The sequence below is a fragment of the Ictalurus furcatus genome, chromosome 13 (genome assembly GCF_023375685.1).
Source record: "Ictalurus furcatus strain D&B chromosome 13, Billie_1.0, whole genome shotgun sequence".
NCBI lineage: Eukaryota > Metazoa > Chordata > Actinopteri > Siluriformes > Ictaluridae > Ictalurus > Ictalurus furcatus.
This window is the reverse complement of record NC_071267.1, coordinates 17783439-17810700: the sequence shown is the minus strand read 5'-3', so window position 1 is coordinate 17810700 and position 27262 is coordinate 17783439. Positions and strand designations below refer to the sequence as shown.

Here is a 27262-nt window from a genome sequence, read left to right as displayed (position 1 = left end):
CCACACATAATTCATGAATGTTCCTCTCTTGATACTCAAAAAAGCATATCGTTTGGAAGAGACATGAAATAAATGTAACTATATGTTATAGAGGTATTTATATGTTTACAGCTATATTATGTTTACACTCCCTTATTTCCACCACTGCAACCCTGACAGAGAAAGCAGTTACTGAAGATGTGCCTAATAAGTGAATCGTTGGATCACATTCAAAAAAATAAAGCTATGTAGCTATGCATAATACAGCAAGGTCTCAGAAATAATCTGCGTTATGTTATAGCTCAACTGATAACTGAGTAATCAGCTGCAGTTCTTCTAATTTCGGTATGTTTATTTGGCCCTCTCACTAACACGTGTGTCCATGTACCAAGCCCATCCATCTGAGCGTGGCCAGGCCTAATTCCACAGCGATGATAGCTGAACGAGGTAATGGCTAGTTTGCTATAGTTAACCAGCCCAGCGATTTATACCTGTGACAGACAGCGGAAATCAAAACATGACATTTCGACGTGGCAGCTAGAGTTTCCCTGCATTCTTTGCAGAAACGAGCGGACAGTAGGAAACCCGTAGCTGTATTGGATGTGTGATATTTGCTGTCGTGATTGTTGTTAGGAGACACAACCGCCCCCTCGGGACCCAGCAGTGACGTCACCCAGCATCCGAGCTCCGCCGAGAGCTGAAGCGGGAGGGTCTGAGCTTTGCGTGCGGTCTCAGGTACACACCCCGGGATGCCTCCAGGTTTAGGAGGACAGTGAGACGAAAAAAATATCTTTCGCGTTCTATATATATGTGTGTATATATATATTCGAGGACAGTTCAAGTGAATAAACGTCTGTATTGTGAACTTGAGCAGAGCGTGGCGGGGCGCGGCCTCCTCCTGGAGCAGGATCTCGGATCTCCTCGGCAGTGTTGACACCCCATCAGCTCTGGGGGAAAGATGGCGGACCCGGCGGAGTGCACCATCAAAGTGATGTGCCGCTTTAGGCCACTCAACAATTCCGAGGTGGAAAGAGGGGATAAATATATCCCTAAATTCCAAGGAGAAGACAATGTGGTGATCGGGGTAAGTCAGCGGAAATGTCGGTGTGCGTTTTTGCTAGGTGGCTAGCTCGATTGTACCCTTGGCCGTAGCGGGCTAGCTAGCTGGAGCTACGTCGTTAAACGGAAACTCGCCCATTGTAGGCCAGCCAAGTCCCAAACCTTCTTTAACCAGCGCTGGTGGCAATTTACCGGGTTTGGACGTAACATTTGTTAGCGAGATTTTTATCTTCTCCAGTAGTTAATGATACAAACCTGCCTTTATTGTAACCTTGAGAGTCAGTTACACTGATTACACTGAGCTGTCGGCTAAGCCGCTAGCTATATTTGCGATAACAGGCGAGAATTGTTATGTGCATGAATGACTTTATAGCTTGCTAACTTTGGACTGTGTTGCAAGCTAATCTGAACCGTTTAGCAAGCTGGGCTAAACTAGCTAGCTTGGTCAGATGTGTAGCATCATCCTTTGGCCCTCCCTTTCAAAGACTGCGTCGAAAAACAAGACGAAGCTAGCGAGCTAACGTTCGTTATACTTGTTGAATTAAATATTAGTGATAATCCGCCTCGTTAAATTCTCGTTATAAATGCACACAATGTCTTATTGTACTTATTTGAGCCGAGCTGGAGATGGCTAGCCAGTTAGCCACCCACATATCCGCAACTTAGTCGGCCTTTTCTATTCATTCGCTCGCTCTTGGTGCAGTCTTGCTAACGAACACAGCTCCTGGGGGGTGGGTGGGGGGGATATTGGGGCTTCAATTAACCAACAAATAAATGAGTAATTAAATATTTTAATATTTTTGAGGCATGTTGAATAATGTTATTTCATTTTTCGCCAAGCCAGTTGGCACAGCATCACAGCTGCGGCTTGTCCATCATGGAGCACTTGGCCTACTTTAATCTCTCATGGCAAGTTAGACAAAGAAAAGCCCCATCTTACACCTCATTCTCTACTAAATATCGCTTCGTGGTCGTTCTTGTGCTCAGTCAGACGTTTTAACTGAAAGACGAGGAACTGCTTTTGACATTTAAGCAGTAAACCTGTTTAGTCTGTAGTAACGACCTATACAAACATGTTGCGTATGCACAGTTGAGTGCAAAAGTTAGCATCCCCGTATAGTTTCTGGATTTAAAGTGTACCTATGCTTGTTTGTGTTTTCTTTTTCTTTTTTTTTTTTTAACAATTTATTCACACAAATAATAATTCCAATAAGTTATAAATGAAATGTGGGTGCTGCAGTTTGAAAATGAGGAATTCAAAGTTTTTCCATGACCCTCCTGGTCCCATGACCTGATTTAGAGAAGGCAGTGTGTAGCATCTGATAGATGTACTGTATTTGTAGAAGAATGAACCTCAGAAACCTAGTTAAAACAAAGATATCAGAAAGAACAGAGAGGCGCATATTAAAACTGAAGAAATCCAAAAGCTCAAAGGATGTAAATGATGATTTTAGGGGCAGCTGTAAAAGCAAAAAGGAGACCTGAGATTATTTCTTACCAGATTCAGGAAAGATTTAAGTGATTTCTGGTAATGCAGGAACTGAAACTGTGAATCCCCCACATACTAATCATATAATATATAAGTAAAATTAGTCTCTTTCACTGTTGTCTTAAGGATATGCTAACTTTTGCACACAGCTGCACTTAAATACAAATCTGATTTTTTTGTTAGATCTGTAACACTTGGATTAGCTTCCTACCATGTATCTACGTCTAATTAATTTAGACTCAAATTAATTCTAAGGGTGTTTTCATACCTGGCTCGTTCTGAGCGTTTGATTCGGAACATGGTGTGTTTTCTCCCTTGGATCGGTTCGTTTAGACATGTATGAACACTGTAATCACGCTCGTATCAGCACCAAAACGAACAAATGATCTCTGGAGCGATTCACTTGTGGTGAGAAAGCAATCCGAACCAAACTTTATAGCAATGCATGATGGGAACTGCTTTACGTAAAAAGCGTATTTGTTTTGCTAACGTTAAAGGTAAAATGGCTCATTAAAATTTAGTCTGACAAACTGTTAAGTTCTTTGTCCGATACCAGTCACAGAACCAGAATTTGAACCCTGCACTGGCTGATTTCCTCTTGTCTGAGCTCAGGAAGAAGTCACGCTGGCACCATTGTTCAGTGAAAGCTTATTAGTTTAATGATGCAGAAAGTATAGTGTGTATGTATGAGTGTGTGTGTGTGTGTGTGTGTGTGTGTGTGTGTGTGTATGTATTACACACACACACACACACACACACACACACACAGAAATATTGATAAAGATTGACAATAGTCAATTGGAACAGGTCACAGATAAAAACAAAACATCTATTACGTAGGTTCGAGTGATATAAGAACTAAAAGACGTCTAGTTTACTGGATAATAAGAGAAGAAGAAGAACCGAGACAGGGTGAGTGCGGAAGGCGGGGTGATCAAAACAACATATACCACAAACACAAAACAATTTGGTTCCGGTACATCGTGACACAAACTAGAGACCTTCAGTACAGAGACCATGCCTGAAACTTATCACAAACCTATTTCTGAACAGTTCTCAAAAACGCATAAAAACACGAGTTTTACGAGGTGTTAAGCAAGCATCTCAAGGATATGGACTTTAATCCCTCAGTTAAACACATAAATTAGATAAATTATAATAACTACAGCTAAAAGATAAAGCCACAATAAGCTCACGGAGCTGCTGTCCATCCATCTTGATGGGTGACCGCTACGCAGACCCCTGGAACATAAACAGGTGCACTCTGACCAATGAGAGGACAGTTTACCCACATGTGATTTGTATGAATACATTTTAGTATGCTTTGAAATGTTGCCTTGTGAAAGTGAACCGAGCCAAGGAGAAAATACAACATTGTAACAATTTAAATCCTCGTTTCAAAGCAAAGGACAGATCTAAAGGTCTGAAAACGCCCTAAAGTTTTCAAATCTCTTTTTCTGATGAAGTCCGAATTAAAATCTCCAATCATTTTCCCCCCTTATCGTGAAGCATGGTGTCTGTTTTGTTAATTAATATTAGGACTTCTTGTTTCAACATCAGCGGTTTCAATTATGCCTTCCAGTGTTGTATGTACTGTACTGAGATGAGCAGTTATTAGGCTGGAGTACCATATGTTAAATTAAAAGGTGTACTGATGAACTAATAGCTGCAAGTGGAGAAGCTTTCAGGAAAAGTGTTGGAGGTATTTACAGACTTGCCGAGAGCCAATTCAGCCATGTCTGCTTTATATTGCAGAGTGTGTGGTCTGATTTTGGCATAGGCATGATTAATCATACTTATGTTTTCACCAGTGATCATAAATCATGAAAGCAGAATGTTATGAACATTTTATATAAATTTGATTCACCAAATATATTTTACCACTATCGAACAATAAAAACTTTCAGAAATGGAGTTGTAATCTAAATTAAAAGCAATTGGAGCAATAATAACACTGTGCACAGCTGTTGTATAACCATATTACTAGTTACTGTGCAATATCCCCTCACATTTAACTATATGCAGTCAATTAATAATGCAGATACTCGATTTATTGTTTCATTTTGTCAAGGGAATTAACACACTATGGTGTATACTCCTGGAATTACCTGCAAGTATTGAGTGCTCAACTTTCTCCAGATGTTCTTTTGTCAGAATAGACTTTATTTGTTAGTCCTATATTGCTGGTGTTGTAGGAGGTACTATTAATGCTGCACTGACTTATCTATAGTATAAATTCCAGCAGGACAGTGAACCTTCCTATTATAATTTTGCCAGCTTGAAGAATAATTCAGTGATCAAGTTAAACTGTAGACAAGGGGTAATCAAGTCCAGTCTTTGAAGGCCAGAGTCCAGCACTGCTTGGTGATTTTCCTGCTTAAAGCTACAGTGTGTCAGAGGAGACAAATATATTATAAGACAGTGTTCCTGAGCTGCTGTTGGTTGCCCTAACAATCCTGCAGTAGTAACGCATAGACAGACCTGTGTTACATTTGTCTGGTCAGAATTGGCAGGAAATTTGTGCTTATGCATAGTACACCAGCTCAAATATGATATTTTGGCGATGTGACCAAGACATCACAGTATTTTTTACATTATTGAAGGTACTATGGTACTTGATGCTATTTTATTTTCCAAATCAACATAAAAAAAAAAAGAATAACTCAACATTAATGTTGGCTGTGGCTGATGTCACTGATGTATGCCTTATTCAGTATTTATTTAGTTGTTTTTGTTTTTTTTAAACATAAAATAGTTTTATTAAATTATTTTAATTTGGATTTCCCTTATTTTCTACCTAATTGTTCTTGGCCAAGTCGCATCCACCCGCCAGTTTTCCCCTCTCAAACATCTACCAACCATGCAGGGTGAAGTCTAACACATGCTTCCTCAGAGACACGTGACACCAGTCAGTGTTGCCCATGCTGCATCACTGCAGCATAACACACTCGGAGGAAAGCACTATCTGCCCTCTTCCCCATACATGAGCTCACTTACACACACGGTCGGCATGCCATCCCTCCCACCCAGAGAGCACGGCCAGTTTTGCTTCCCTTGCTATTGTCAGGATTCGAACTCGCTGATGGGGTGAACAAATTTCTGTTGTGCCACCTGGGAGACTGACGTATACTTCTTCCAGTATTTTCTGTATTCTCTCAGTTCTTAAATGAGCAAAAAAGATGGCTGATGTTTCCACCCTTTGCAGTAACACATTATTTGCACAGCTGACATGATGATGATGATCTGCACAATGTCTGTGTGGGGTTTTTTTTTTGTTTTTTTAAATAATATAAACTTTCATTCTATAGACCAAATCAAAATGTTGGTCAAAGTAAAATTTTGTACCAAAGACACCATAGCTGTTTTTTGCACCAAATGCAGCAGTGATTAGTTCTTGGCCAACATCAAACACAGCACGTTTGGTTTGTGAGCAGTTCACAAACAGAGCAGCAGCATACGTTCTGTTGACTGTGCATATCTCACACATCTATTTGCATAGAAATGTGGCTAGTGTCATGACTCTGTCTTGTTTTTTTTTGTTTTTTTTCTCCCTGCTTTGCAACAGGTAGAGCCTGTGTTTTAGGTGTAGACAGAGCAACTGATTGCATGTAAAAGTGCTGCTGCTCACCTTCTTTTCTATACACTGTACTCCATGGGCAAGTTTTTGGTTTGGATGGAGGGCATGGTCTGGTGGACGTTAGCAAGTATTGAAAAGAAAACGCCAGAACGTGCTGGGTTCTGGTCAGGCAAGACTACAGCTGATGCCTAGCACGTAGCAATGAAAAACCCTTCTGAATTCTATAAATACATCTGAAACATTTTGCAATTGTGAAGATTCACTACAATGTTTTAACGTCAAATCAAATGCTTCCAGTCATTTTGTAATTGTTATGAAAAAATGAATGTTTCTGAATATGCATCTTTATTTCTTCCAAGGACTGCAATCAATTCAAGTAAGATCAGTGGTATAATAAAAATCTGAGGAACATCACTGATCTGTAGCATGTTGTTCTGTTATAGCGTCACTCATAAAAGTCCCAAAGGGCCACTTGTTTTAAAGGTTCATGACTAAACATTTACCACAAAATTTGATAAGGTTCATTGGGTATATGTGTTTAGCTGTGTTTATTTCAGTTGGTTGGTCTTTCCTAGCATGGTTGGGCCAGCTGGCACTGTGCAGTACCACCAAAAGGATTATAGGAGGAAACCAGGCAGCCTTGAATCCATAAATCGAAAAAACTGCCAACTTGACCACCTCAGTTACTGTGGATCGCCTGTGAGATTAAGCAGTGTGACCATCCGGCATCAACTGGAATCGCCAATGGCTAATTAGGCTATAAGTTACACAGACGAGGTGATGAACGGTGGTACTAATTAGGGATGTCACGAGAACCGATACTTTGGTACCAAGTCGGTACGAACATTCTTAAAACGTGATGGTACTTGTTTTTCTGCACTAGCGTTGGAATCGATTCTAATGGAGGTTGCGATTCTTCCGGACCTGATGGGGTCAGCAAATACGGCCAAGTGTTTTAGTCGGACTACAAGTGGTAAAGAAGAAGAAGAATGCCTACAAGCACATGGGAAAACTACAGAAGATTAGCTTAGCTTAACAAGTTTAGCTCCGCCCTGACTTGTTGAGAGGAAAAGAGAGGAAAGCTAGTATCGGTTTCCGGTGTGCAACCGATGCTATCGTTCATTTCAAACAAAGCAAGGAAACACCTGGAATTTGGTGAAGCACCTGAAAGGCAGTCCTATGTTATGTTTGTTTGAGGCAGCTGCATTGTTGCCGTGAAACCAGTTAATGTTATGCTCCATGTAATGTTGGCGATAGCCAGTTATTTGTTAAAGATGCTAACGCATTGCGATGTTATAAACTACCTCCGAATGGGCCACCATGCATCGCGATTCAGCCCGTGTCCTGTCAGCTAAATGTAGCCTAATGTCACTAATAACTATTCAAATGTTCATGCTTTTAATAAATCTTTTTGGCCTGCCACTATATCAGTGAATTTAAACTAATGCTTGCATTCAGAGTATAAGGGGGGTGTGTGCGCACCGCCACTCATTGTCAGACAGTGTTTGATAACTAAAATACCCCCTCTTTGCCAGTATCAGCCAGAGGAGGATGTCCTCCAGGAGAGTTTTTAATTTCATTTATTTTTTTTTATACCACACCGTGGTATCGACTTTGGTATCGAGTATCGTGTACTTTTGGTGGTATCTGTACCAACTACTAGATTTTTGGTATTGTGACATCCCTAGTACTGATTTGTGTTTTATCAATTAAGTAGTGTTTGTCTAGGGCAGGGGTCCAAAGTCCAGCCCCAGGAACAAATGTGGCCTTTGGAAGGATGTCAACCTGGCCGTGACTTCTGTATTCGAATGTATGATAGGTGGCCTACTGGCCAACAAGTGGCAGTTTTTTCTTTTACTTGATGGTGGCAGCAGACTGTGTTAACACAGCTGGCTAAAATGCAAGAGCCTTTTTTTTTTCTCTGACTATGCCTGCAAATTAATTTATTGAATGATAGTCATGGCTACGGGCAAAAGTTAAATGAGAAGGTGTGGCCCTCTGGTATCATAATGAGGTCTAATCTGAAAAAAATTGAAAAAAGTTTGGACACCCCTGGCTTAGGGATTTGATCAATAATTATAATAATAGCATTATTTCATGACCATTTTGGAGTACTGGGTCATATTTTTTGAGTGCCTGACCAGATATTTTTCCCAAATAGTTGCCTAAAATGTTTTTCAGTTAGTTTTCCTTATTTCATTTCTTACAGCTGATCCACACAGTGAAGATTCTTTAACCGCACCATGCTTTGAAATGTTTCTGCTGTGTCATTTTCTGGCTGTTTTGTCGGACCACTGAACCATAAGAACCATTTTGTAGTAAATGGGGAAGATGAACAGAGATTAAAACGCATGCCTTGGTTGTGGAAAGGGCTTTGGCGTCTGGTAACTAACAAAGTTTGCTTAGTCTCAGACTCATTTTATCACAGATTTCTAACTAGTAATTGCTGAATTCAGCTGGCACCGCACGGACAGCTGAACAGTTAGTGTGCCTGTGTTTTACTGTGATTGTTGTGTCTCATGACTGCAGTCAGCTGATTAGCCAAGGATACAGTTTATTGCCAGCCAGCTACAGTTTCTTTTACACATACTGTGACTGAATAAAAAGAGTCTTTATATGGAGTCTTCTACCACAAATGATCTTTTATATCTAATCCAGTGAACACAAACAAGGAGGAAGATCCAGAATCATAATTCAAAAGCTTCTTTTCTTGTGTTATTCAGGGAAAGCCGTACATGTTTGACCGTGTTTTCCAGTCCAACACTACCCAGGAGCAGGTGTACAACGCCTGCGCTCAGAAGATTGTTAAAGGTGAGGAGTGTCACAGTCTGAGGACACTGGGGTAGAAATGGGCTTGCTCATAGGGCTTCATGAGCATGAGTGGGGTAAATACTGGACCATAATCTACTTTTGAATTTTGCACACCGTAAAATGACCAAATGAACTTAAGCATTTACATTTCGTTCTTTTTCAGTAGCAAGTTTCGCATGTTTAGTGTGTTGTTTTTCTCCCCACTTGTAGATGTGCTTGAGGGTTATAATGGTACAATATTTGCCTATGGACAGACCTCATCTGGAAAAACACATACTATGGAGGTAAGCTACTGTTGTAGCTGCAGAAAGTCATGCATAACTAATTTTTTTAAATGCATAATAATTAATCACACTTAAGGTACATGGATTCTGTATTTTTCCCAGGGTAATCTGCATGACCCAGATGGAATGGGAATCATTCCACGTATTGTACAGGACATATTTAACTACATTTACTCCATGGATGAAAACCTGGAATTCCATATCAAGGTAAATTAGCTGAACCATACAGCAGCTCCAGTGAGAAAGTATAATAGCACTTAAATAATTGTGATTAAATTGTGTTTAACTAGATCAGTGATTGTAGTTAACTTGGTTGGTTTTTTTGCTAGGTCTCCTATTTTGAAATCTACCTGGATAAAATCAGAGACCTGCTGGATGGTAAGTGAGAGACTGATGTTAATTGCTGTAAATACAGCTCACTGATTATATTCCCTGTGCTTAAAATAGCTGATTGCACTGTTATGCATCAGACTGGTGATTTATATCATAACATTTGCAGTAAGAATTTCATTTCTTATGTATGATTACTGTGTCTTGTACATATTTTATATACTATTTACATTCATTAAAAAATTTTCTCTCTTGCAGTGTCCAAGACTAATTTATCTGTGCATGAAGACAAGAACAGGGTCCCATATGTCAAGGTGAATATGAAGCATGAACAGTGATATCAAAGAAGAAAGCTGGGTGGTTGGTTGTGTCTGGGGATAAATAGAGTTAATTCTCTCTCTCTCTCTCTCTCTCTCTCTCTCTCTCTCTCTCTCTCTCTCTCTCTCTCTCTCTGTGTGTGTGTGCAGGGTTGCACTGAGCGCTTTGTTTGCAGCCCAGATGAGGTGATGGACACTATTGACGAGGGCAAATCCAATAGACATGTGGCTGTGACAAGTATGTCCAAGCACATTCTTCTATCCACCAATATGCTCAGTTTATTAAACAGAACATCACACACACTGACCATTTTGTCAGGGACACTTCCCACATCTCTTGCTATCCACCCATTAAAGATCACCGCTGGCCATAGGACCTCCACTGACCAGATATTTTATGGCTGTTGGACCACCTGGTAAAAGTGTATTAGGCACAGCTTGTGGTCTCTAGCCCTTCATCAGTATTCAGTTTTTGATCACAGTACACTGTTGGATGGACTTTTTAGCCATGGACTGTTTTCAACGTTAGTGGTTTAAAAGGGTCAGCAACGCTGCTGCATCTGCTTCACTTGTACATGTTCCACATACACTACCAGGACAATAAACAAAATTGTGCATAGCTACAATTATATACCTACAAAGTGCACTTATATGGTATGTGGTATGTGTATAGGTAGAAGCACCCATCACATCAGTTTAGAGAAGCTTAAGACTAATTTTCCCGATTATGCTTTTGGAAAACTTTCACAGAAAAACTTTATTTAAAATGTGCTCGCTTGAGGAAATTACCCAGGAAATATTAGTTATCTTGTAAATCTTAACATTGGTGTGTTAGTCTGGAAAATCGGACAGGATGTGCCATAGTATGCAACATTTTATTGTGGTTACTGGAGAGTTGAAAGTACCAAGGGATGTGTTAAGAGCCGCTGCTGTCAACAACCACACATTTCTTCCTGGCATTGCCTGGGACTCCAACAAATTACTTAAGCTTGAGTTGTTGCATGAGTGATCGTTCAAAACAAAGCAGGGCTGTTATGTATGCATCAAAGAGGAAGCATATGCAAGCTCTTCCCCTTCCCTATTGAATTACTCCTGCTAATCTGGAAGGCTTGCAGCAGGTCTGATTGGGCTGTGACTAATGTTCAGTTCAACAAAAAAAAATTCCCAAGTTATTCCTGGTTACGTAATAATAATAATAATAAGCTCCAGTATGTGTACACCACAACAGAATCCAATAAATGGAAGTATCAGCTTGTATTTTCTCTCTTGTGTGTGTTTGTCAGACATGAATGAGCACAGCTCTAGGAGTCACAGCATCTTCCTGATTAATGTGAAGCAGGAAAACACACAGACAGAGCAAAAACTGAGCGGGAAGCTGTATCTGGTCGATCTGGCAGGCAGTGAGAAGGTAAACCTTACCACCATTTCAGTTTTGATCCAAATCCTAATTTTTGGTGGTTCTCTACATCTTGCTTTTTTCTCATCTGTGTTAGTTATTTAGTTCTCTCTGTGTGTGTGTGTGTGTGTGTGTGTGTGTGTGTGTGTGAAGGTCAGTAAAACTGGAGCTGAAGGAGCTGTGTTGGATGAAGCCAAAAACATTAACAAGTCCCTCTCTTCACTGGGAAATGTCATTTCTGCACTGGCTGAAGGATCGGTATGTTTAGTGCACTTTTGTATTGCAAATCATAAAACGATATGGTATGTATGTATCTCCACTATAGCCGCTACCTTTACTTTGGCGTTTCACTAATATCATATGCATGTCTCTGTCAGACGTATGTTCCATATAGAGACAGTAAGATGACTAGGATTCTTCAGGACTCTCTGGGTGGCAACTGCAGGACTACCATCGTCATCTGCTGCTCTCCCTCCGCTTATAATGAGGCTGAGACCAAATCTACACTGATGTTTGGACAGAGGTGAGGATGGTGTTTCCGACAGGATTTTGTGAAACTATGGGGGGGTGGACCTCTGATCCTTTAGGGGGTGCATTTTGAGAGCAAAGTTAAGAGGCTAGATATATCAGGGTTTCTGTGGGTCTTTAAAAAGTCTTAAAACTTACTAAATTCCTTAATGTAAAAATAAGGCCTTGATTAGCATTACAATGTCCTAAGTTCAAGTTTCAAAGGACTTAAAAATGCAACCGAACCGACACCGTAAAGATGATTTTAGATTTTATTTTTTGCTTGTTGGTTTTTGAAAGCGTACCACCGTGTGACTGTGTTGCACTCATCAGTGTGTGTGTGTGTGTGTGCGCGTGCGCGCGCGCACGTGCAGCTCATCAGTGCTTTAGAGCAGCTCGGTTCACAGTAAATGCCGCTCCACACCAACTTCATCTCTCTGTGCTCTGGATTTGAGTTGTTTATAACCTGCATTTAGACACAACACGCACCAGATTCACTTTGGTTTTACGTTAGCGTAATCTCATATTTCTGTGGGCAGAGGTTTATAGCATTTCACCTGATCAGTAACAAGAAGTGAATTTAAAAAAATGTTGCCAACTAAACAGGAGGTCTTCCTGTGGTTTCCTGCCAAAATAAAAGCCACAAGGTCTAATACAAATTGAATGAAGTCAGAATTATATTACTATTGTTATTACTATCTGTACATCCAAAAAAAATAATTATATTTCTAAAATATATTATTATTATTATTATTATTACTAATCAGTGCAATAGTAATATTACAAAATGGCAATGTTTTTAAAAATAGTTTTTTCTTCTTTACAAAATTGTATGTACAGTGAGGGAAAAAAGTATTTGATCCCCTGCTGATTTTGTATGTTTACCCACTGACAAAGAAATGATCAGTCTATAACTTTAATGGTAGATTTATTTGAACAGTGAGAGACAGAATAACAACAAAAAAATCCAGAAAAACGCACATAAAAAATGTTATAAATTGATTTGCATTTTAATGAGGGAAATAAGTATTTGACCCCTCTGCAAAACATGACTTAGTACTTGGTTTAAAAACCCTTGTTGGCAATCACAGAGGTCAGACGTTTCTTGTAGTTGGCCACCAGGTTTGCACACATCTCAGGAGGGATTTTGTCCCACTCCTCTTTGCAGATCTTCTCCAAATCATTAAGGTTTCGAGGCTGACGTTTGGCAACTCGAACCTTCAGCTCTCTCCACAGATTTTCTATGGGATTAAGGTCTGGAGACTGCCTAGGTCACTCCAGGACCTTAATGTGCTTCTTCTTGAGCCACTCCTTTGTTGCCTTGGCCATGTGTTTTGGGTCATTGTCATGCTGGAATATCCATCCACGACCCATTTTCAATGCCCTGGCTGAGGGAAGGAGGTTTTCACCCAAGATTTGAGGGTACATGGCCCCGTCCATCGTCCCTTTGATGCGGTGAAGTTGTCCTGTCCCCTTAGCAGAAAAAAAACCCCAAAGCATAATGTTTCCACCTCCATGTTTGACGGTGGGGATGGTCTTCCAGGGGTCATAGGTAGCATTCCTCCTCCTCCAAACACGGCGAGTTCAGTTGATGCCAAAGAGCTCTATTTTGGTATCATCTGACCTCAACGCTTTCACCCAGTTGTCCTCAGAATCATTCAGATGTTCATTGGCAAACTTCAGACGGGCATGTATATGTGTTTTCTTGAGCAGCGGACCTTGCGCGCGCTGCAGGATTTCAGTCCTTCACGGCGTAGTGTGTTACCAATTGTTTTCTTGGTGACTATGGTCCCAGCTGCCTTGAGATCATTGACAAGATCCTCCCGTGTAGTTCTGGGCTGATTCCTCACTGTTCTCATGATCAATGCAACTCCACGAGGTGAGATCTTGCATGGAGCCCCAGGCCGAGGGAGATTGACAGTTCTTTTGTGCTTCTTCCATTTGCGAATAATCGCACCAACTGTTGTCCCCTTCTCACCAAGCTGCTTGGCAATGGTCTTGTAGCCCATTCCAGACTTGTGTAGGTCTACAGTCTTGTCCCTGACATCCTTGGAGAGCTCTTTGGTCTTGGCCATGGTGGAGAGTTTGGAATATGACTGATTGATTGCTTCTGTGGACAGGTGTCTTTTATACAGGTAACAAACTGATATTAGGAGCACTCCCTTTAAGAGTGTGCTCCTAATCTCAGCTCGTTACCTGTATAAAAGACACCTGGGAGCCAGAAATCTTTCTGATTGAGAGGGGGTCAAATACTTTTTTCCCTCATTAAAATGCAAATTAATTTATAAAATTTTTGACATGCGTTTTTCTGGATTTTTTTGTTGTTATTCTGTCTCTCACTGTTCAAATACAACTACCATTAAAATTATAGACTGATCATTTCTTTGTCAGTGGGCAAACGTACAAAATCAGCAGGGGATCAAATACTTTTTTCCCTCACTGTACTTTTAATAACACTACATGTTACATTACCCTGGCACTAAATTACAAAAAAACCAACTCAAACACTGGGGTTTCTAATACAGCTGCTGAGGGAGTGATGGTAAATTTGACATCTTTTTCTCTTCTGACTGCTGTAATCCATCTATCTCTATTTTTTCCTCTCTTGGAAAGTCATGGAAATACTGGATTTTTTTTCTTTCACTGTTGGAGAAAATTGTAATGCAAAAATGATATTTGCTCTGGTCTCCCATATCCCTCTATAGCAGTTTACCCTGCTATAGTTTACTTAAACCCAGAAATGGATGTATATGCATGAACACAATCCATTATAGCTGATATATTGTGTAGCATGATTGAAGTGATGTGCAGGTCTTAAAATTGTTTTTGGAATTGTCTTGAATATGGTATTAAAAAGTATTAAATTTGAAGTGCTGATACCTGCAGGTACTAAGCAGGTACTAACCACTAACCCTGTATATGAAGAACTTTGTGCTCTTGTAAACAATTTTGTGCTCTAGTATTAATTTAAATTTTATTAATTGATGGATACCTTTCAGTGTGCGGCCATTAGTGCATGGCTATAAACAAGACACACCAATTTTGAGTCTCTTTTTATTTATTTATTTTTTCCTCGTAGTGACATTTTGTTACCACTTTTGACCAGTGCCATGGACTCCAAACAGAAGAGACACCTGGTTTAAACATGTAGCAGAGAGCAAACATGTATTCCTCTGTTTTTTGATCATCTTTAATCATTCTGTTTTCATCGTAAATATTGCAGTGAAAACTTTGCAAATCAGAAAGGGTTATTGTTAAAAAAAAAAATGTCTGTGAAAACACTCATAACCTGAGCTGCCTTCAGGTAAATAATCTACATAAATGCATGTGATTGGTTACAACAGTCAGTCCCTCCAGGAATTTGCGATTGCAGAAATGAATGCAAAATCAAGCAAAAAGAGGAGTGTGCAATTGTTCAAATTGCTGCAGATTTTTCTGTAGTTTTGGGAAAAGACACGTCATCACAGCGCACATTCAACCAAAGTCCTTTTTGATTCACATGTGTCAAACGTGTACAGCTAAAAGCTCTCCTTTACCAACAAATATCACTGTGAATGACCGTGCAATTTCAATTTTGCGAAAAAAACAAAACCCTTAAAACTCCATGTTTCGTTGCAAATTTTGAAAAAAGCCACAGCTAAGTCACACAAGTCACAGGAAAAACTCTGTGAAATCCTGTATGGACTGAACAGAGAATCCGCTGCAGTGGTTTGTTTAAAAAAAAAAAAAAAAACTTGAACAAACATACGGACATTTATTATTTTTTCATACTTTGAGCCATTCTGCACGTTGGATTTCCAGTGCCTGGTTCTGAAATACTTTACTGTGTAAGTAAATTGACAACCCCTGCTCTATAGTGACAGTTTTTGTCCTTTGACCATTCAAGGGGGAAAAAATGGTTTGAGTGACTTGCAGTGTGTTTGTGTGCTTATGCTGTCTTCAGAGCAAAGACCATTAAGAACACAGTGACTGTCAATGTGGAGTTAACAGCAGAACAGTGGAAGAAAAAATATGAGAAGGAAAAAGAGAAGAACAAGACCCTTCGTAACACCATTACCTGGCTGGAAAATGAGCTCAACCGCTGGAGGAATGGTAAAATCCAGCACAAAAACTAGTTCTGATAAAGCATTTCTTCAGAGCACAGTACAAATGAGCTTTATTTTTAGTCTGGCTCTAAGTTATGTGTGGTTGCTTTTAGGTGAGACTGTGCCGGTCGATGAGCAGTTTGATAAAGAGAAGGCCAACGCTGAGGTATTGGCTCTGGATAACACCATGAACAACGACAAGATAGCTTCCACTCCCAACATCCCTGGAGTGCGTCTGACAGACACGGAGAGAGACAAGTGTGAGGCTGAGCTGGCCAAGCTCTACAAGCAGCTCGATGACAAGGTAAATACTTTGGAGCATTTTTTTTGAACGGCTGCCTCGTTTACGTGTTCTCACGCTTCAATATATCTTTCAATATAATATGTTTTCCTGGTTTCTACCATTCTTCCTGTCTGGCCTGTTGTAGGACGATGAGATAAATCAGCAGTCTCAGCTGGCTGAGAAGCTCAAGCAGCAGATGTTGGACCAGGAAGAGGTGAGAGTCTCTGCAGGTTTTTGTTTTACATGGTGTTTTTCCACAGTGTGTCTTCCTGTTAGCTTTGTGTAAGTAAAACTGTAACATCCTGTACGTATAGATCTGTATGAGTGCACCGTGTTAATGAGTACATGTGCTCTGTAGCTTCTGGCCTCTTCACGGCGAGACCACGATAACCTGCAAGCAGAGCTGATGCGTCTGCAAATGGAGAACGAAGCATCTAAGGAGGAGGTGAAGGAGGTGCTGCAGGCACTAGAGGAACTTGCAGTCAATTATGACCAGAAGAGCCAGGAGGTGGAGGATAAGACCAAGGAGTTTGAGACCCTCAGTGAGGAACTCAATCAGAAATCGGTGTGCAGGCATTCATTTTAGGTTTTATTTACACGAGTATGAAAGTTCAGCCATGTAACTCATCGGGGTTAAACAGGGTTAAACACAGGGGAAAACTGCTAAGAAGAAGAAAGTTCTAAGCATTGTTTTAAATTATGTTAACGGAGCAGTTTCAGTGCATGACGGACAATATTTTAGTAATCATGCTACAGCAGTATGCTTAACTGCTCACCAGAAAAGTTTGACTTTTGGTTTTCATTTTTTGTCATTGGAGCTGATTACAATAGACACACTAATGTTGATTAATTTGTCCTTAGTGCTGTTCATTATAGTTTTGTCTGTTTGCTATTCCAGAGTGTTTTAGCCTCTTTAGACTCTGAGCTGCAGAAGCTAAAGGAGATGACCAACCACCAGAAGAAGAGGGTGACTGAGATGATGTCATCACTGCTTAAAGACCTGGCAGAGATTGGCATTGCTGTGGGCAGCAATGACATCAAGGTAAGTCACAGAGTGGCTGTGCTTCAACACATCTGCAGAATGCCAGTTGGAACTGGGTTGGAGCTTTGCATGACCAACCACCAGAACCTGTACCCTCCTTTTTAATTTAAAAAAAAATAAAAATAATAATTTCCCCCCACTTCCAACATGAAAGTTTTTAGTTGCCAGTGGCAGTCTTACCTTTTTCACCTCTGCAGTTTGTTTTCTGCTTCTTTGTCTCTCTCTGTTTTAATTTGACATTTCTCTCTCTCTCTCTCTCTCTCTCTCTCTTTGTGTGTCTCTGTGTCTCTCAGCAGCATGAGGGCAGTGGGATGATTGATGAGGAGTTTACTGTGGCCAGGCTTTACATCAGTAAGATGAAGTCAGAGGTTAAGACCCTGGTGAAGCGCAGCAAGCAACTGGAGGCAGCTCAGGCAGACAGCAACAAGAAGATGGATGAGAACGAGAAAGAACTGGCTGCATGCCAGCTGCGCATCTCTCAGGTACCTGAAATCGGAGCAATAGGACTGAGTGAAAACCTAACAGACATTTCTTAGTTTTAGTTGCCATTTAATCTGATAAATACCACCCCATTTTGTGAATCTTAACTCAGCAAGAATAATGTGCCAACTGTGGAGAAAATGTTTGATTTTCTGTGTCTCTGCAGCATGAGGCTAAAATAAAGTCTTTAACGGAGTACCTTCAGAATGTGGAACAGAAAAAGAGGCAGCTGGAGGAAAATGTCGACTCACTCAATGAGGAACTTGTCAAAATCAGTGCACAGGGTATGCACACAATGGCACGGTGTTTTCAGTTTACTTATAGATACCCATCTGAAGCTTTATATACAGGTCATTTGCCATTACCTTGGTGGAAATCTGCCTCTATATTATTTGTCTATTTTGAATATTTGTTGCGTGTAATATTTTACAGAGAAAGTTCATGCTATGGAGAAAGAGAACGAGATTCAGACGGCCAATGAGGTCAAGGTATGCAACTATAAACCATCCCCTTCTCCAGACTGTATGATGTGGTTAAGTACTCTATGTACCGTATGGTAAATAAATACCTGCGCTGTATTTGGTTATCCGTTTCACTTGGGTACCATGTGAGCTCACTGGGACAATTGGGCGGAGCTAAAAATGGTGCAGATTGTGTTGATTGGTCAAATGCAGTTGTCATAGACTTGTTAATCTTTCTGCTCTTAGACACTTCACTACAGTACACTTCTCTTCAGTGGGGTAGGGACTGTCTGCCAGAGTGCCTTCATATTTTTGACAGATTTAAGAATAAGTATTACAGTTTTAAACAGCAATTTAATGTTTTCGATTAATTCTTATTTATCCACAGCAATGTTTTCATGTCACTATTTTGCTTCTTACATTTCTTCCTGTAATTCACATAAAATCCTCCTGCCTCTCAAATTACCATCTGATAACCTCCAGAGAACTTCTGCTTTCATATGTAGAGTTATGTGATGTGAAACCAAGACAATATATTCAGGCAGGATATAGGGCTGCTCTATTATGGCAGAAATCATAATCACAATTTTTTTTGGTCAACATTGAGATCCTGTATTTATTAAACTTTTAAAAAAAAAAAAAAAAAAAAAAAAAACTTATTGTATTTTTAACAGTGGCTTTCCTTGAATGTAATTCAACTGGAAAGAAGTAAAACAAAATGAAATAAATTTGTTTGTTCAAATAAATTTTACAAAGCTAGCAGAGCATGCATTTCGGTAAATCGCATCATCAGAAATGAACTTTAAACTTCCTTAGCCAATGAAATTCTGTCTCCTGGTTTAGATCGTCCTGTAGTTTCTGCGTGAGCTCTAGAAAGGAAATGACTGTATTTAGACCAGCTGTCATGATACCAAACATTTATTTCTTTCTGTTCCACGTCGGACTCCTTGAAACCAAATTGTTGCCAAACGGCTGAAATGGTTTTATCTTTCTTCTCGACCAAAGGCTCTCTTTCTGTCATCTTGGCTCGAGCCAAACTAAAAATATCACAGCCTGGTGTGGAGCGAGTTTGGTATTTTTAGGGAGGGGCAAAAGCACACCGCTGTAAAGAAAAATGGTTTGCAGTTTTTAAAAATACAAAACGAGAACATTTGCGAAATGGAATGCATCTCAAGAATCGTTTTATCTCGATTATTTTGTTTTCGTAAATGTCGGAGGCTATAATCGAAATTGCAATAGAAAATTTGATTAATCGCACAGTCCTAATCAGGATCTGGATAGTCCAAGGTTCAGTGGATAAATGCTAGAAATCACTTGTGAATACTAATACAAGAAAGGGTAGAGAAACTGAAACAATGAAAATCAAAATATCATATGCTTTAATTTGGGTTACTGACAATTTGCCTTCAAGGCTCACTTTGTAATTTTTCCCCAGTTTTGTTTTCATTAATATGTTCTCCCTCGTTATTTTAAGTAAATTTCTTTCGACCCTATGCTGGGCTCAGTTCCCGTAATAGAGAGTGCAAAGAAACCTAATATTGAATTTGGAGATGAATTAGAAAAATCTTGTGTCTGTGGAAAGCAGATTACAGACAGGCTGAGTCAGGATTGTGTGCATTCACAACAAATTTTTAAAAGCTTTGATCAGTGGAGCTCTGGCAACGTGATCAAGGATAGCAGGCCAAGAAAGGAAGTGGACTCGGGGCAGAACATCATTTTGAGAAAATACGCAAACGATTTAGGAAATTACCCTACATCTATAATAAATGTGTTTGCATGTTCGAATTTCAGGTCTGCCAACATTTAGTATAGTGACTAAAAATTCTACTGGTTGATATTAGAAAAATCATGCAAATATTTTATAAGTAATATTTACAGAGTACATATAGAGCTAGGGTTAGGGTCACCAGGGCCACCAGAAGAGCTTCAGGACACCTTAACATAATTCTACGAGTCTCTGGCACTATGCTGTACTCTTTACTCTATACTGTTTTTGTCCCTGCCATTTTCAGAGTGTCTGTTGTTTTAAGTGATCTTGATTTCTCCTAATCCTTTGTGAAGGTCAACTTACATTACATCAGGCTAACATAAATATTACCGCTAAACATCTAAATTTCATTTATTAATGCTTTTTTTTTATGCCAGATGTGCTTTATATGGAAGTGACACAGCATTTGAATATCAATACAATAAGCAGTTATAATGGAATGTGTGTTTGTGTGTTTAGGCTGCAGTGGAGCAGCAGATCCAGAACCACAGGGAGGCTCATCAGAAGCAGCTCAGCAGCCTGAGAGATGAACTCGAGATTAAGGAGAAACTCATTACTGAACTGCAGGAGTAAGACACCCTGTATCCTACAGATGAATAAGGATGGATTACAAGCTCCTGGCATATATTTACTTTAATCATCTTACGTTCTGTCTCTGTTTGTTTACAGCTTGAACCAGAAGATCATGTTGGAACAGGAGCGTCTCCGGGTGGAACATGAGAAGCTCAAATCTATGGACCAGGACAAGAGCCGCAAGCTGCACGAGTTAACGTACGTGTTTCACACCCCAGCCGTCAGATTGGGGTCTTGTATGTTTCGTTCCTTTGTGTAGCAGTTGATTTATTTCAATGAATGTTATTGACAATGGTGTACAATCTTTTACGGGGTGTGTGTGTGTGTGTGCGCGGTTGTGAGAACAGGGTTATGCAAGACAGAAGGGAGCAGGCCAGACAAGACCTCAAGGGCCTGGAGGAGACAGTTGTGAGTTACTTCTCCACTTCTTACACTTTTTATATATATATATATATAAATTAATGAATGAGAGGGTTGTGCATGTGTATGCTCAGTCTAATTTTTCGCCATTCTCTCCAGGCTAAAGAGCTGCAGACTCTCCATAACCTGCGAAAATTATTTGTACAGGACTTGGCAACCCGGGTCAAGAAGGTGAAAAAGAATTATTTTTTTATTGTAGTTGGTTATTAATTTTGGGGACCCATAAGGGTGTTTTCTACATATTTTACACACATTTGTGCCCTTTTGTTTGTTAGATGTGTTGAGTGAAATCATGGTGTAGGACTGTTGGGTCATATTTGAGTGTACTGGAGTGTGTTACTCACTCTCAAGTGTTTTGCTTTAACAGTTAAAATAGATTGTATTGGGATAAATTCTTGTGTGTTCATCTGCACGATTTTTTTCTTTTCTTTTGCAGAGCGCTGAGATGGACTCGGATGACACTGGTGGCAGCGCAGCTCAGAAACAGAAGATCTCCTTCCTGGAGAACAATCTAGAACAGCTTACTAAAGTCCATAAGCAGGTACACACACCCTCTCAAAGTAGGGCTGAATGATAATGGATATCATCTGAATACTCAATGTTGAGATCATGCTTATTAATCACAACTATTCAATCATTTAGGAAAAAAAATTGTTTTATTACACTTTCACTTTTAAATCTTTACTTTAACACCATGCAGGTTTGGACAAGCAAACATTTGATCATCTTTATAATAAAGTTGATGTACTTGAACAAAACCACAAGGAAAATTAGCTTTTTCAATCATTTATTCAACGGAAATATCAACAGATGACATTCTTCTGTGGAAAAAGTAATTTCCCCCCTTTAGCAGAAATAACGTCTTGTAGGTGTTTTGCATAATTGTCCACCAGTCTCTGACATCAGCTTGCTGGAATTTTTGACCACTCTTCCATGCAATATTGTTTCAGTTGCAAGATGTTTGAGGGTTTCCTTGCATGTACTGCCCGATTCAAATCCGGGCTTTGACTAGGCCAGTCTATAACCCTACATTTCTTCTTTTTGAGCCGTTCCTTGGTGGATTTGTTAGTGTGCTTAAGATCATTATCCTGTTGAGGTCCACTTTCGGTTCAACTTTTGGACAGATGGCTTCACTTTATCTTTAAGCACTCTGAATTGATGCAGAATTCATCGTTGAATCAGTGAATGCAAGCTGTCCAGTCCCTGAGACAGCGAAGCAACCCCAATACCATAACGTTTCCACCACCCATGCAGGTCAGATTTGTGCGATCTCTTTCTGATTGTAGACACATGCACTTTGACATCAACAGTTGGAAGACTTGGTAGCAGATCCTGTGATTAAATTTTGGCGTCCTTGGAGACTTCTTTTTGCATCAGACGGTCTGCTCTTGGGCTGAATTTGCTGAGACGGCCAGTCCTGGACAAATTGGCAGTCAATTGAAATCTGCGCCACTTGTAGATGATTTTCCTTACAGTGGACTGATGTATTTCAAATAATTTGGAGATCTTTTCAAATCCCTTACCAGACTCAAAGGCATCCACAACTTTTTTTTCTGAAGGCCTTGTAGAACTCTTTAGATCTTTGCATGATGCCACACAACTCAATAGCAAAGGGAACCACAGACACTAGATATGAGAGGGATATAAATAAGACCAGTTCCACCTGCACTCCCTAAGCAGGTTCTAATCAATGGCACCCAATCTTGAACACCTGATTCTAATTTGTGATAAATGTAAGTAAATAAATAGTCTGTACTTACATCATGTTTTTTAACCTTTGTGGTTCTACAAAGCGCTTTACATTGTTTCTCATTCACCCACACACTCACACACCATGCAAGGGACTAGCCTGTCATCAGGAGCTACTTGTGGTTCAGTGCCAAAGTACACTTCGGCATGTGGGCCGGGAATCAAACTGCCAACCCTGCGATTAGTGGACAACGCGCTCTACCACATGAGCCACAGCTGCCCCACAGGGGTGTACTTACTTGTTACTTTGGATTGTGAAAATTACTACAAAATGTAAATTTTATGTATCCTTTGATAGTGTATCAACTTCATTAATAGCCACTCTTTCAAAGAGGATCAGATGTTTGCTTGTCCAAATATGTCAATAAAGCCAACAGTTTCCATGGGGTGTGCTTATTTTTTCACATGACTGTATATTCATGTACCTCATGCTACCTCGGTGAAAGAATGTATGTAGAGTGTGATTGTGTTTATTTGACAGGCCTCTCTCTGTCTCCCTTCGGTCACTTCTTAGTAAATATAAAGATTGCCTGAGAGAAACCATTTCATACATTATTCTTTCTCTGTGGTTCTGCTTGTAGCTGGTGCGTGATAATGCTGATCTGCGCTGTGAGCTGCCTAAGCTGGAGAAACGTCTGCGTGCGACTGCTGAGCGTGTGAAGGCTCTGGAGACGGCACTGAAGGAGGCCAAAGAGAATGCAGCACGTGACCGCAAACGCTATCAGCAGGAGGTGGACCGCATTAAAGAGGCCGTCAGAGCCAAGAACATGGCTCGCAGAGGACACTCAGCACAGATCGGTACACACAACGCTTCTTTAACTATAAGCATAATGTTTCTAACAATCTAAGGCACATTGAGAGAAAATTGCATGCATAAAGCATACACACTTGACTCAAGCCTCACTGCTAATCCTATATAGATTTCCTTATTTCTTTCTCAGTAATCATTCAAAAATATCTGGAAACATTTGTCATAAGGGAGGTATTTACATGAATTTAATTATTATGCTGGGGAAAAAATTATTGGATATGTAACTTGTCAAAAGGTTCATTTCAGTCTTTCTCCATTAATTTCTGTGGCAATTAGGAAGGGTTAAAATATACTACAGCCAACCACTAGAGGGCATTCAATACATCGTAGTTCAATACATCCTTCAATACATTGTAGCTCCACCTGATACTAATAATGGTTTATTATTCCACACTAATTAGAATTAGGTTTCGGGAATGTGGCCCAATGTTTATAGGAGGAATTGTATGTTGGGAGTGATTCAGATGAAATGTATACACCCACAAACATGTACAACGTTGTCTATATTTAGATATAAGGTAAATATAGACTATGGATTATGATATTTAATTATGTACAAATGGTTTTGCTTGGCCAGACAATTTCATTTGAAGCAAGTGTTTGCAGTTTGCTGAACTGGTAGCTGAGTGCTTCCTTTGTAATCTACATTTTCCTTATTGTGCACAGAATTCTCGATTGGCTAATAGACTATACACATACAGTACTATAGGCTGATTAACTACATTTATGGCAGGGGCACAATTATTCATTTTGTTTTTAGATGATCTATTATGTTGAGCTTATTTTGTGCATTTTTTTTGTGTATAGTGATTATGATTTTCTGACCTCACTTAACTCATCATATTACTTTTCAATCAAGCCAAACCCATCAGACCAGGCCAACCACCTGTGGCTTCTCCCACCCACCCGAACATCAACCGCACTGGGGCAGGGATCTTCAATAACCAGACAGTGGCCATCCGGGGAGGAGGCGGAGCCAAACAGTAAAAATGTAAGTTATCTGATTTTGTCAGTTTGTGATTTCTACTTGGTTATGTTTCATGTTGATAATCTCCACTTTTTTCTTTTTGTAGAATTTCAAGTCTGCAAGTCTAGATGAAGTCAAAAGAACTGAGCTGGCCTTCCAACACTGGACAGTTCAACAGGCCTAACACTTTAAACTATATATATTTGAATATAAGTATATATGTATGAAATATTCCTACATTGGCTGTACAGTTGTCCTCTCTGGTCATATGTTTAGAAGTTCCATTTCCCTGTTTAAACACACACCAAAAAAAGAGAAAGAAATAGGACAAAAATGAGTGCAATCACTGCTCTGTAAGTAGCTTGTAGCTTCACTCTTAAATGCATTAGATTTTTAGCCCTCACTGTGCCAAGCAGAATGTATCCTCAAAAATAAACAAAGATTAAAAAAAAAAAAAAAGGCAGGAATGAATGGAAAACTAACTTCCAAAAAAGGGTAAACAGAAACCCAGCTACTGCATCCTCCTGGATTATTCATGTATGCATCATGCTACTTGTTTTTAATTGTTTTGGAGAGAGTGACTTTGTTCTTTCTTACTTCCACTGAGCAGTTTCCAATAAACTAATTCACTTGAATGGATAAGTTAAACACTACAGTCAGAGTATGTGAACACAACCTGTTTCTGTGCACTGGGTTAAGTTCTTGGGGCCTTAGCATGCTAATATGTTATAAAAAGGAATAAAGTAAGTGGAACAAAAATGAAGGTTTTAAGAGAACACAAAGCTGCTGATTGTAGACACTCCACATCTTACTTTAAAGCACTGTACAAAAACGTAGTGGTAAATGTGCATCATTACTGATGATAGTAATATCGGCATTACGAAATATGTGTAAAAGCTCAGTCTCTGTGTAAATGGAAGGTCATGTTCTAGATATTGCTGTTTTTATAATGGATGGATTTAACAAATCAGTCACTACTCATCAGTTGATCCTATTGATTGGGAGTACTGCCTTATAGCCTTTCATTAGTTCAGCCTGTGATCTAATATAATGTGGATATGTGAAGAAATGCAGTAGCATTTTAACTAATAGATTTAGACATTTTACCTCCAATGGGCTTTGAGAATTCCCCTTTAAGGAAGTGGTGTTGGGTTATTTTAATCTCTCCTTTTAGTAAGCGATCATGTTCGTTACACCCATCATAAGCAATATAGAGAATGTTGGCTTTGTTGTCTTACTCAGCTTAAAAGCAGCTGTTCTCTGTATCTTGGTACGGATGCAACACTTGCAGAAATGGGCAGAATTTATTCTACATAATTACTCCGTTTTGTTCATCTCTAAACAAACCTGTTCAATGTTTGAAATAATAGTCGAACATGACCATTTTGGAAATGCTTCAGCAAACACCATGGCCAATCTTTGCAGGAGATCAGTCATTGAGCGTCAGTGGTCATTGACTGTGATTCTGAAATCTGCCATTGCAGATTGTATGGACTAAATGCTTTCATAAATCTGGCTCTAAGCTTTGATCATGCTTTAGCTCACGAGTATTTATTGTGATTAAATGTAGCCATTGTGTTTGGCTTGCACATTTAATAAAATCCAAATCACTTAAATGTTTCATACCCACCACTGTTTTTGAGTTTTGTTGCCTTTGTGATTGCAGTTAGAAATCTAGGTTTGATCATTCTTTCCTCTTGTCCAGTTCTAAGACTCAGCATGACCTTGCAGCGTTTTACGGCCTAGCTGAATTTACAATAGGGTCTATTTAATAGTTATTTACCACGTTTTCATTGTATTTGCAGGTGGATGTTTTATTTATTGATGTTTTAATATAGACATGGGAATTTTTGTTGTTTCAGTTTTTTTTTTTTTTAAAGTTTATTTTCTCTTTGCTTCCACTGTCAGGTTTCCTTTCTGATGACATTTTCACCTACATCTTCTTAGTCCTCTGTAAATTTTGGTTGCTATAGCAAGCAGGGTGATGGCTGAATAACTGATTAGAAATGAATTTATTTGTGCAATATGGATCGGCATAATTAATTTTACAGAATATTGATGTAAGTGATACATTAAGGATAACTTAAACACGACTGGCCTGGTTTTATTCAATTTCCCTCTGTACTCTTTGAAAGCACTTTAAATGTTCCATCTCAGTTGAACGCCTCACTTATTGTAATCAGAGTTAAAACGTTTCATGTCAAATTGATTAGATGATTAGGTTTTTTTTTTCTTTGCTGAATTTTGTAATTGTTATTTTTGAACAGTTTTGCTTACAGAGACCATTTTGTCTTGAATCTGCGTTGTAGTTTAAAAGATAACAGTACCTGTGATGATGGAGAGGGCTCTTGGTGTGTTATAAACTCAGCTCTCTGAGTTGTGCAGAGTCATAAACTGGACTGAACTGTATATTTCTTCTGAATGCTTACTGTAGGGCAGGTTTTCACCCCTTGACATGAAATAAAATTAATGGCATAAAATGGTTGTTTTCAGCGTTGTTACTTTTACAGAAGTATTTTTTTTTTTAAATAACTGGTGCATTCCTATCCTCAATATTGCTAAAACTCATTGGCTTTAAATAAACAGATGGTGGCAGTGTTAATCTGAAAGTTCTCCCACTCGTCTCCATGGCACCTTCACATAACTGCTCTCTTGTTCTAGTTCATTCATTCGAAATGTGGACTGATCCGGTTCTGAACTTGACTATAAAGACACTGCAACAGAATCTTACTAAATACAGCTAAGTGCAAAAGTTTGCATACTCTTAAGACCAAATGGAGACATTTATTCATACCAAACTAAGATTCACACATTTCATTATCCCATGTAAGCACAATTATTAGTGTGTGAGTTTGCATCTCTGGATTAGACTGG

General features: G+C 39.4%; 1 protein-coding gene across 3 annotated transcripts; it reads left to right on the top strand.

Annotated features, from left to right (window-relative positions):
* Positions 1–541: 541 nt before the first annotated feature.
* Positions 542–26868, top strand: kif5bb (kinesin family member 5B, b). 3 transcript variants are annotated; one of them, XM_053639966.1, is made up of 27 exons: positions 542–1063; positions 8828–8915; positions 9126–9199; positions 9302–9406; positions 9529–9577; positions 9788–9843; positions 9997–10084; positions 11130–11254; positions 11396–11500; positions 11620–11765; positions 15693–15841; positions 15948–16138; positions 16263–16331; positions 16476–16682; positions 17016–17159; positions 17453–17641; positions 17806–17923; positions 18072–18127; positions 18347–18379; positions 20328–20437; positions 20538–20639; positions 20789–20849; positions 20961–21032; positions 21298–21402; positions 23192–23408; positions 24281–24412; positions 24495–26868. In XM_053639966.1, the coding sequence occupies exons 1-26, from the start codon at positions 938–940 to the stop codon at positions 24406–24408; spliced, it is 2913 nt and encodes a 970-aa protein (XP_053495941.1). In that variant the 5' UTR covers positions 542–937; the 3' UTR covers positions 24409–24412; positions 24495–26868. The 3 variants fall into 3 exon arrangements, with proteins under 3 accessions (XP_053495941.1, XP_053495944.1, XP_053495943.1); XM_053639969.1 differs by lacking the exon at positions 18347–18379 and having other exon boundaries at positions 545–1063; positions 17456–17641; XM_053639968.1 differs by lacking the exon at positions 18347–18379 and having other exon boundaries at positions 545–1063.
* The last annotated feature ends 394 nt before the right edge of the window (positions 26869–27262 follow it).

Coding starts and splice junctions, on each gene's coding strand:
- kif5bb (XM_053639966.1), top strand. CDS start 938: ATGGCGGACCCGGCGGAGTGCACCATCAAAGTGATGTGCCGCTTTAGG. Junction 8,916..9,125: donor CGCTCAGAAGATTGTTAAAG/GTGAGGAGTGTC, acceptor CCCCACTTGTAG/ATGTGCTTGAGGGTTATAAT. Junction 17,642..17,805: donor GCCAGCTGCGCATCTCTCAG/GTACCTGAAATC, acceptor GTGTCTCTGCAG/CATGAGGCTAAAATAAAGTC.